We start from the raw sequence: 11627 nt of genomic DNA on the forward strand, positions 1-11627 counted from the left end.
CCCCTAACTCAGTAAAACAAATTTATTAGAAAGCACAAAATGTGTCCATCTGCCCGTCTAGTCGCCCTTATAACCTACTTATACCGAGAAATACATATTAGTTAACCCTAGTTAACTTTCTGTTTAGCTAGACACCAGTTTAAGGATAGCATCATAATCTATATTAGTGCTATAGGTAAACTTTACTCACCGGAGTTTCTTGATCCTTGATCAGCAACGGAGAACAAGCAGTCGGCAGTGTACACTGTAAGCCCGGATTTTATTTCTAATTAAAAATGTATATTCAATGTACATAAATTATTAAGTTTTAGTCCATTACTGTCAAATGTAAGTATATTGTACTCATTTCAGCACATATTTAAACGTGTTAATAGTTTTTAGTTTAATAAACTAAACATTTTAAGTTTTTGAACTGATTGACTTAACTTTTTAAGTTATTTAACAGAAAAAAAACTTTTTTTTGCATTTAAGCCCGCCCTTTTCCCAGCTTGCTGTTGGTGAGGCAGACTTATTTTTTAGCCATTTTTTTGACCACATTTTCACCTGCTGCTTTTCCTCTGATACTGCTCTTCTATCAACCCTGCCATTTGGTAAGTGTTTACTTTACATCACAATAATACAATTCTAGTTTTACTTATTTGTTGCCTATAGGCTAAATCACATGAGCCAAGTTACCATGGAGGATACATATTAATTGCATTTAGACTGTCCGACACGCAGGCTCAGCGACACGGACAGCGGCAGCTGTGACTGGTCCGCTGAGCTGCCCACATTTTCCCGCCTTGCAGTTTAGACTGCAGAGGCACGGAGGACGCAAAGTATAAACCCGCCTCGCAGCTCAGGCCACTCGCGCAGGGTACTCTGTGGGCAACGAGTTGCCTCGACGCAAAAGTAAACAGCCTTCAGCACATTTTTTACAACGCGGTCAACTCTCGTACTTCGGGACAGATACCAGCCCCGGGGGGTTCTATTCGAAGGTAAAACAGTCTAATAAGTCCAGTTTGCTCACACGGACGCCAAAGGTTTTAGAACAGAGTAATATAATTTAAAGAAACGCATTTTCAACTGCCCTGTTAAACCCAGAGGGAGCATCTGGTTAGCATTAGCCAAGCTAGCACACTGCTAGCTCTGCTCACCACGCCTCCGTTACATTCGTCCGACCACCTCCTTTAGCTCCGCGAGCTTTTCCCGCCGGCTCCGCGATCCCGTCGGCTCCGCGAGCTTCGCCCGTCGGCTCCGCGAGCTTCGCCCGTCGTTAAACCCAGAGGGAGCATCTGGTTAGCATTAGCCAAGCTAGCACACTGCTAGCTCTGCTCACCACGCCTCCGTTACATTCGTCCGACCACCTCCTTTAGCTCCACGAGCTTCTCCTGCCGGCTCCGCGATCCCGTCGGCTCCGCGAGCTTCGCCCGTCGGCTCCGCGAGCTTCGCCCGTCGTTAAACCCAGAGGGAGCATCTGGTTAGCATTAGCCAAGCTAGCACACTGCTAGCTCTGCTCACCACGCCTCCGTTACATTCGTCCGACCACCTCCTTTAGCTCCGCGAGCTTCTCCCGCCGGCTCCGCGAGCTTCTCCCGCCGGCTCCGCGAGCCCATCGGCTCCGCGAGCTTCGCCCGTCGGCTCCGCGAGCTCCGCCCGTCGGCTCCTCGAGCTTCTCCCGCCGGCTCCGCGCGCTAATGCTACCACTGCTACACCCAGTCCTCGAAAACTTCACTGAAACTCACCCTTATAACACTGTACTTCAGCGGAGTGGCTTTACTGCTCCTTATAACCTGACTGGTAGAATTCATATTCATATGTCTAAGAAACCTTTGTTTGACTAACTTCTGTCGCAAGTTTATACAATTCTAGAAGGAAGCTTGTTTAGCTAAATGTAGTTATGATTTTATGTTCAGTGTAATAATCTCAAAATGCTGAGTAATATAATTATAGTGTTGTTAAACTAGCTTTTTCTTGGTTCTTTGTTACAGTGTGTTGCCAGCCAAAAGGAGAGATGCTCTGGAAGTGTAAGTATTGTCATTTTACGTGTGAAAAGAGAGCACAGCTATTTAAGCATTACAGGATAAAACATGCAAGTTTTGCAAGGACAGAACCATTTCCTTGTTTATATCAGGAATGTGTCTGTACATTTAAATCACTCAATGCACTTAAAGTTCACCTGTCCCGCCTTCACACAAAAAGTCTGGATCCCCAACCATGTGTAGATGTACCAGTTAAGTTTAGCTGTTTATCATGTGGGTTTGCTGAGTCTTGTTTTGAGACTGACTTCTTTACTCACCTGCATACTGTACACTTTAAAGTAAACCATAAGGTGAGGTGTCCTTTTAAAGATTGTAACTTTGAGAGCAGTGTCTACTCTACCTACAAAGCACACAAAAGTAAAGTACACAACCACCAGAATTGGAAGAGCTTTAAGCCAGACATTATTGGTTGCGATTATGCAGACCATAGCACTGATGCTGTACAAGAAAACATGCCGCATGTTGACGATGCACAGGAATTTGAAGAGTTAAGTGAAGAAGCCAGTGAGAGTGATCTTTGTGATTTAGGAAGACAGCTGGAGCACAACTTTGCATCACTTCTGTTAAAGATGCAAACGATTTTGCACATACCCGAGAGTGCTGTGCAAGAAGTGATTCAACAGCTTTGTCAATTAAATGAGCTGTCACAGCCACTTCTACAAAGCAGAGTGAGGGTGGTGTTACAGAAATATTATACAGATGTAAGTGAGACAGTACTGAAAGAAATGATGAGTGCTGTGTCAGAAAGTAACACATTGACATTTTGTGCCACAAATGGACCCTTAGGAACATCTAAAAGGAGAGCAGCCTATGTACGCAAGGAGTTTCCACTGGTAAGCCCCATAGAATATGTTGTGGAAAAAGGCCAGAAACCTCTTGCTTATGTTCCCATTATTCACATGCTCCAGAAGTTGCTTAACAAAAATGACATTCTGGACAAAGCCATGTCAGAAGGACTCAATTTCCCGCAAGAATACAGATCATATGGAGATGGGCTATGTTTTAAGGAAAATGCTCTTTTGACAAAAGGTGAATTCACAATTGCCCTTGGCCTCTATATTGATGACTTTGAAGTAGCCAATCCTCTTGGAACGTCAAAGTTGAAGCATAAAATGTGTGCTGTATATTGGGTCATTGCCAACATGCCTGCAAAATACAGGTCAACCCTCAGCTCAATTCAGCTTGCCTTGCTATGCAATACCTCCACTGTTAAACAGTGTGGTTATGCAAAAGTGCTTCAGCCACTTATTTATGATCTAAAGTTGCTGGAACAAGATGGCATTTATCTGGAGCAACTAGGTGCAAGTGTGAAAGGCACAGTCCTATATGTTGCCGCTGATAATCTTGGTGCCCACTCTCTTGCAGGATTTTTGGAGAGCTTCACGACTGACAAATTCTGCAGATTCTGTCTGGCAAGTCGGAGAGACATTCAACAATTAGAGGTACGTTCTGGTCTCTTTCAACTTAGAGACAGAGACTCTCATGATAGACAAGTACAGGAGGTAAACATGGACCCAGAACTGTGTCAGACGTATGGTCTGAAAAGAGCATGTCCGTTAACTGAAAATCTTGAGCACTTCCATGTTGTTAGTGGTTACCCTCCTGATATCCTGCACGATATCTTGGAAGGTATTGTTCCAACTGAGTTGTCCCTGTGTCTGACAGACCTGATAGCGAAGAAGTACTTTACACTAGATACGCTAAATCAGGCCATCAGGTACTTCAGTTATACATTTACTGACAAAACAAACAGACCCCAGATTATTGGAAAGGGATTTTCCAGTAAAAAGACCATTGGTGGAAATGCCCATGAGAACTGGTGTCTCATAAGGCTCCTTCCACTTCTTATCGGACACTGTATCCCTGAGGGTGACAACACATGGGAAATTCTCATGCTTCTTAAAGACATTCTTGAGCTTGCTGTGGCACCCAGGCATACTGAAGAGACCCTGCATTTCCTGGACTGTAAGATAGCAGAACACCGAGAGGTGCTGCAGTCAACATTTCCAGATTTTCGTTTAAAACCAAAGCATCACTACTTGGAACACTACCCACAGCAAATAAGGAAATTTGGTCCACTGTGTGAGGTGTGGACAATGCGCTTTGAGGGAAAGCACAAGTTTTTCAAGAAGGCAATTCGAGATGCTCAAAACTTCAAAAATGTTGCAATGACTCTTGCTACCAAACACCAAAAAGCGCTCAGCTACCACCTTGACTGTAGCTCATTTTTCAGACCATCAGTTGAGGTAACAAAGGCTGTTCCAGCTTTGCTCACTTCTTTCCCTTTGAATATTCAGAGGGAAATCACTGAAAACTTTCCAAAGCCAGGGTCAGTTCTTGTTGCATCATCTGTCTGTTTAGATGGTGTAAAGTATAATCCAGGCATGATACTTTCTACTGGCTCCTCCTCATGTCTTCCAGGATTCGCCCAGATAGAAAAGATTCTTGCAGCAAACGCAGAAATTCAGTTTGTTTGCCACAAAATGACATCATGGTACAGTGAACACTTGAGATCTTACCAACTTCAGTACCATGACACGCCCTCAATGTGTGTGGTGAAGCTCACAGAGCTGAACGATGTCCTCCCTTTGTCTGTATACAGGGTACAAGGGGAACTTATGGTAACTCTGAAACGATATGTTATTTGCTAAATACCTTTTTATTATCTTTTATTTTTTTCCAGATGGCTGTACAACATACCTTAACCATGAGGGTTATTGTCTCTGATGGAGATATAAGAAAGATGACAATGCCAACACGACCTCACACACTGGACGATTTGATTGGCTGGCTCCAAGGCACTCTACAAACAAACTACAACTTCTCCTTACAGTACCAAGACCCTGAATTTAACAATGAACTCTGTAACCTTACAGATATCTCTGAACTTCCAGAGAAACCAAGCATCAAAATCATCCCCATAATTGAGTTTGTTCCAATAACAACTGAATCAGTTAGTGATGCAAGCAGCCATGCAGACACTGACATCCTGTCCAGTACCTCTCTGGATAGAAGTCATTGTTGGCCAGATATTTTTGACATCCCTACATTTTCGGTGGATGTGGAGTACAGACTTCGTCAAGGTAACCTATTGTACTTGAAGGATGGTACCTTTCTTAAAGTGACAAAAGAACTAAAACATGACATCTTGGAGAAACTGGCTGAGACAATGTATGCATTTAAAGCATACCCAACAAAACAAGATTTTGAGACTGTTGCAAAAGCCTTGGTACAAGCACACCCATGTCTTGCAGAATCGGGCTCACCTTCTGGCTGTGATGGATGGAAGAACAGCCTTAAGTTCAAGATGGGTAATTACAGGACCAAAATGCGGCAGCTGGGTCGACTTGATGTCTCCGTCAATGCTGGCAAGCGTGGAAGACAAACTACAAATGGTGACCCCCCCAACAAAGACATCAAGAAACCAAGGAAGGGGGAAATAAATTACCTACCTGACTATCCAGAGGGGATGGATGACCATAACCTGGAAGGAGCTCGTCAGATTCTGGTTCATGAAATGATGAAGTCCAAGCCAAATATTTCCCTTGTTAAGAAAGAAATGGATGTGACATTTGCTCTTCGGAGAAAAGAAGTGGTCAGAGACAAGCCTGCCATCAGCGAGGTGGTACATCGCTGGCCAGCACTTTTCACAGAAAGTCAGGTTTGTATGATTTAAGTATTAAGAAAAACAAAAGATTATAGTTTTGAATTTAATTGTATGTTTGAATTGTCTGAATGTATGCATTTTCTGTTGTAGATATTTACTTCTCCTAATGCCTTTCCTGGCTTTCTTCTTAATGCTGTGACACAAATCCCTTGATGTTTTAGGGTACATTTAACAACAGGTATTTACATGATGTGCTTTGCTTTGTATTTTAGATATATTGTGAGTTTACCAGAGTGGTTGGAAAAAATCTCAAAGAAGTGTTCTTTGACGCACTCGATGAGTTCGCTCCAAGGCTGATGGATCTCTTTTCAAAGAAGAAAGGACTTGCTGGCCAGCTGTTGGCTGACCTTTTGCGACAGACAAAGGTAAGTTGTATTGCTTTTTATTTTTTGATTACTTTATTATTTTTTCTCTCGTATCTTTTATTTTTCCTGTTTCCTTTTTGTCCATTTTTTTTATTTAATCCTTTTTCTTCTTCTCATGTTGCCTTTTCCTCTGTCTATTTTGTTTAATCTCTCCTTGTGTCATTTCCTCTTGCTTATTGCTTTCATGCGCTCTGATTGTTGGTTAGATCAATAGAAAAAAGTATCATTAACAAACATCCACTTTTTTGCAGACCACTGAACCAACATGCCTCAGGTGCCTCTGTCTTCGGGGGCTACCAGTCGTCTTGGGGGATGATCCTTCTGCCTTCTTTAAAACATCCTCTGTAAGTAACAGTCACAAATGTTTTTTCCCCAGTTGGAACTTATTAATGAAAACTCTCTTTTTGTTTTGGATGTGGCAATACTATAAATGGAAACTCATTAATTTGCTTTTTTCGGTCAGTTCAATCCAATACTTTAGAATCCAGAATACTTTAGCATGTGTTTGTAACAATACATTTAGAGAGTTTTTAGGAATGTTGGCCTTGCACTTTCAGTTAATCATGATTAGGCTAATTGATTTATGTATGGCCAAATTGGAAAAAAAAACATTAGTTTGCTAATTTACATTACCCAAAATCTGTTATTGGACATAATTGTGTTGTTTTCAGATATTAGCAATTCAGGAACAGGCAGTTTGGAAAAACTTGTCAAATCTGGTATTTGGTGGATTGCATCAATAAGCTTGTTTTTTTTTTCTTCTTTTTCATTTTTTTTCTTTATGTATTATGATGCAACTGACAAGGACTCGTACAGCGGGACTCCAGTAGGACTCCTCTGTGTTGATCAGGAACAGCCTCAGCTCAACCCATCCAAAGTGGGGATCATCTTGGAAGGCAATGTGGTGATGGAGGACCTAGCCAACTTACCACAGGCCTTCTGTCTTCTTTTTGGCTTGATCTATGCTCTGCACCTGGACTACCCTAAGGTCATGAAAAACAGTTTCTGCTTCATTCAACAGGTAATGCTCAAGCTGGGTAGTCGTGAGCTGCCACCCAAAATTCAGACTTTAAAAAATAAGCTTGCTGTGTAAAAAGAGATTCAGGATGATTCTGGTTCCATGTAAACTTCTTGGTTTGTTTGGCTCTTTTGCACTGTTTGCAGCACCCTAAAATTTGTGGGCTTTAGTTTTAGTGGAAGGAAGTTTTGTCTATGCATCCAGTAAGTACCTTTTTCTTGTGTTTATAAATGGAAGCTAAGTGGACATGTCACTGCATGCAAACTTGACATACAAATAATGTTTTAAAGTCTAAATGTTTTATTTGACTTGTAAGAACTTTTGTTTAGAAAACATATTTTAGAAAATATTCGAATTTTACGCACTTTGCTACATGGAAGAATTTCACATGTTACTGCTTGAGAACATAAGCAATGTACTAATGTACTGTCAAGTTAGTTGGTTACATTTTAAGAGGTGTTTTTGAGGTAAATATGTCCATTCTGTTCATAAATGTATATTCCAGTTTTTAAATGAACACTTTCGCAAGAACATTAATTTTCCAGTTTTGTAGTTACAAGAGATATGCCTGTTGTATTTCATGTTAATATAATGAAATTGAAATAAAACACAAATAATGTAATTGTTGGTCTGTTTTTTCCATGAATATTTATACAAATATTTAAGTAAAGTTTAATAAAAAAGAAAAGTAAGAAGAAATCAAATTTTTTGTTTACTTGTAACTCAAGATACTAAGTAGAATTGTTGGGCAAATGAATTGGTGTAACAAAAACAAAAGAGTTAAATCAACTTACCATTTAGTTGTATTAACTTGATGTTTTAAGTTATGTTAACTTAAGTTTTCATTGCCCATTACTTAACTTTTTTAAGGCAACCGGTTTCCTCAAATTTTTTAAGTAAACTCAACTTATCCGGGCTTACAGTGTAGAGCTTCAGCGGTGTGTTCCTGGATCAGCAGTCTGTAGGGAAAGAAGTGAACTAGTGAAGAAGTGTGCTTCCACTTATACCTGTATAATGGGGGGCAACCAATCAGGCTGCTGCTTCTTGCCGACATCAAGTTAGCACATGCGCAACCTTATGTATATATAAAACAATTTCATTGATGTTTTTACTCTTTTGATTAATCTTTTGATTCACTGAAATTTGCTTGTTTTTCTGGTTCCATGTTTTACCGTTTTATTGTGTTCTCATTACCGTTATGGCTCTAAAATGTAAAAAAAAAAAAAAAAAAAGTTTATATCCCTCACTTGTTGTCACTTTTTTGATCAAACATATTCTAAAATCATGTCCATCAATTAAAAAATTAAAATATATTTTACAAATGTTGTTTCGGTAATGAGTTTCTTAGCTATAAATAAATAAAAAAACAAGATCAAAGTAATTGTCAGGTACTGTGCTGTTAAGTTGATGGGATATGTTGTGGAAATATGAAATTAATCATCAAAAAATGTTTTGAACCGTTGATCTAGCTTCTTCATTTACTGTAACGGTGATGAGAATTATTCTGGATCCTATAAGCTTCAAATGATAAAATTCTATTTAAAAAAATATATATATTGAAAAATATTCAAAATAGTAAAATACACATTCTATTTTACGTTCTCAACTTGAAAAAACGCTGCAATGAGGTGAAAAACTTTTTTATGTTAATGTGAAGGTCTTCGTGAGAATCACCCTTTAGTGTCGCGCTAGAGATAGGATGGTTCAATAGACAACAAAAAGTATTAGTATTGTATATTTTAAGTTTTTGAATAATAATAATAATAATAATAATAATAATAATAAACCTTATACACCCACATAAAGGGCATTACCTTGACTTACCAATTCTCCGCATTAAAACCTATTACCTATTTGAATATAATTAAACTCATTTTACAAAGTTATTACTATGCAATTACTTTATTAATAGAAGGACAAAGAGACATTTCTTCAACATTAAAAGGTTTATTGCAACAGATTTTATACATATATCAATTGTATTTTATATATATTTTATATATATAAAATATATATTTTATAATATATATATATATATATAATATATATTTATATATATGTATTTTGTATGACGCGCACGCACACACCCACACGCACACACATCCACGCACACACAGACACACCCACGCACACAAACACACGCACACACACATCCACGCACACACAAACACACGCACTCACACACCCACGCACACAAACACACGCACACACACATCCACGCACACACAGACACACACCCACGCACCACACACACCCACGCACACAAACACACGCACACACACATCCACGCACACACAGACACACACCCACGCACACACACGCACCACACACACCCACGCACACAAACACACGCACACACACATCCACGCACACACAGACACACACACACACGCACACACCCACACACACGCACCACACACACGCACGCACAAACATCAACGCACACACACACACATCCACGCACACACAGACACACACACACGCACACACACGCACCACACACACGCACGCACAAACATCAACGCACACACACACACACACACGTTATTGGGGCACAGCTTCTCTCCTCTTCACAGCTTTGTTATTTTCTGAAAATAGACACAAAAAAAAAATGTAGGTAAGTATATAACAACTAGAAAAGGCAAAGTTCATTCACAAACTTTAAGTTGGCTTGTCAAATAGTTACTAAGTTGTGTAGTGTGTCCGGTGTGTGTAGTATGGAGAATGTGGTGTGGAGTGTGTGTAGGGTGGGGGCTGTGGAGTGTGGAGTGTGTGGGGTGTGGAGTGTGTGTGGTATGGAATTCGTGGGGTGTGTGGAGTGTGTGGAGTGTCCCCATCCTCCTCCACCTCCTCCACCTTCACCACCTGCAGCTGCTGCTGGCCCCCATCCTCCTCCACCTCCTCCACCTTCTTCACCACCTGCAGCTGCTGCTGGCCCCCATCCACCTCCTCCTTCTTCACCACCTCCTCCTCCTGGCCCCTTGGCCTTGTAACTGTAGCCCAGGAGTCCTCGCCAAATAATTCCAATGCAAGAGTGTGAGTCTACAAAGAAGAAGGAGAAGAAGAAGAAGAAAAAAATAGTATTAATTTAGAACCATTTGTTTAACCCTTGTGTGGTGTTCATATTTTTGTCACTCGTTTACTTTTGTAACTTGTATTTAATTCAGCTAAATTAAGCAATTCTACATTAAAATGCTTTACACATGCTCGCTTCACCTAAATTGCAAGAAATATAAACAGCTTACATTGTTAATATTTGCCCTTTACCTTTTTTATGTTACATTTCTTTTAAAAAGTGCTACTCTTTTTTTATTAGTTTTTTAATAAAATGTAAAAGAAAATGAATTAAACTCAAGATTTGAGTAGAAAATTTGTTTAGTTTCAAATTTACAAATGAAGCAATGTTTATTAGCCCTTGGCTAAACATACTGTATGTAATATAAATGCGCAGGGACAGAACACCAGAACACCACACAAGGGTTAACATAAATAAATGTACATAACACATTTAAATAACAAAATATATATATATATATATTTACCCAAAAAGGCGATAGCTGGCCAGAGTATAGGTGACGTGTTGCATGTGTCCTCAGTATACTACACAAATATAACAATTAAGGGTTAGAATTAAAGGTAAGTATATAACAATTCAAGTAATAAAATAATACTTACTTTCGAACTCGCTGCACTATTGTGGTTACGCCATGCATCATGGCCAAATGGATTTCCACATTGGCACATGATGCATTGCAAAACCTGCACCTTGTTGTTAGATTTTGCATTTCTGAAAAAAGAAAAAAGAAAAAAATGAATAGATAACCTGTTAAAAGCTAGCAATGGACCTAGTCCCATATCACACTACATTACATCGCATTACCATTGTTCCTAACTAAAACAAGCGTCAAACGTAACGTTACAGTGTCATTTCTAAAATAATAATAATAATAAAAAGTAATAATAATAAAAATAGACCCTTTTTAAACATTGTTCCTAACTAAAACAAGCTTCAAACATAACGTTACAGTGTCTAACAGTACTCCGTTAACCAAATTTACTGTAAATTAGACATTTTTCTCCTGAAATTGACTTACAATAGTCAAATTTGCACCGCAAAGCGCTGTACTTACTTTCTGTCTATCCAACACACCGCCTGCGCCAAAATAGTGATGTCCCACCAGGTAGATGGTGCGTCACGTCACGTGGCAACCAATCATGCTGCTGCTTCTTGCCGACGTCAAGTTCGCACATGCGCAGTAGCGCAACCTTAAAAAAATTTAGCTTTATGTGCGTCAATGCGTTTATATTGCGCATAAATAGCGTTTTAGTTTCGCGCTAGACATAGGATGGTTCAATTGACACCAAAATCAGTAGCTAACATCGTAACATTTGTCCGATATAGCCATACAATTTTAGTGATTTTAGGACTTACTGCGGCCGAAATATTTAGGTTTATTTGCGTCAATGCGTTTATAATACGCATAAATAGTTTCGCGCTAGAGATAGGATGGTTCAATAGACAACAAAAAGTATTAGTATTGTATATTTTAAGTTTT

The 11627-nt window shown here is 39.5% G+C and overlaps 1 protein-coding gene and 1 long non-coding RNA gene across 3 annotated transcripts; one reads left to right on the forward strand and one right to left on the reverse strand.

Moving 5' to 3' along the window:
• Positions 1–1616: 1616 nt before the first annotated feature.
• On the forward strand, positions 1617–7577 carry LOC111189885 (sterile alpha motif domain-containing protein 3-like). 2 transcript variants are annotated; one of them, XM_049473617.1, is made up of 6 exons: positions 1617–2006; positions 3387–3463; positions 4705–5682; positions 5901–6053; positions 6305–6397; positions 6859–7577. In XM_049473617.1, the coding sequence occupies exons 3-6, from the start codon at positions 4705–4707 to the stop codon at positions 7144–7146; spliced, it is 1512 nt and encodes a 503-aa protein (XP_049329574.1). In that variant the 5' UTR covers positions 1617–2006; positions 3387–3463; the 3' UTR covers positions 7147–7577. The 2 variants fall into 2 exon arrangements, with proteins under 2 accessions (XP_049329574.1, XP_049329573.1); XM_049473616.1 differs by lacking the exon at positions 1617–2006 and having other exon boundaries at positions 2081–3463.
• A 2448-nt stretch (positions 7578–10025) lies between these two features.
• On the reverse strand, positions 10026–11169 carry LOC125794544 (uncharacterized). The gene is made up of 3 exons (XR_007433645.1): positions 10747–11169; positions 10614–10671; positions 10026–10113 (listed from the first exon to the last, which is right to left on the reverse strand). It is a non-coding gene; the product is annotated as an uncharacterized LOC125794544 (long non-coding RNA).
• Between the last annotated feature and the right edge of the window lie 458 nt (positions 11170–11627).

The sequence above is a fragment of the Astyanax mexicanus genome, unplaced genomic scaffold (genome assembly GCF_023375975.1).
Source record: "Astyanax mexicanus isolate ESR-SI-001 unplaced genomic scaffold, AstMex3_surface scaffold_41, whole genome shotgun sequence".
NCBI classification, from domain to species: domain Eukaryota; kingdom Metazoa; phylum Chordata; class Actinopteri; order Characiformes; family Acestrorhamphidae; genus Astyanax; species Astyanax mexicanus.

Bases quoted from the DNA above. Each gene is read 5' to 3' on its own strand.
- LOC111189885 (XM_049473616.1), top strand. From the start codon at position 2,474: ATGCCGCATGTTGACGATGCACAGGAATTTGAAGAGTTAAGTGAAGAA. The intron at 5,683-5,900 runs GTTTGTATGATT...TTTGTATTTTAG, and splicing joins CACTTTTCACAGAAAGTCAG to ATATATTGTGAGTTTACCAG. The intron at 6,054-6,304 runs GTAAGTTGTATT...ACTTTTTTGCAG, and splicing joins ACCTTTTGCGACAGACAAAG to ACCACTGAACCAACATGCCT.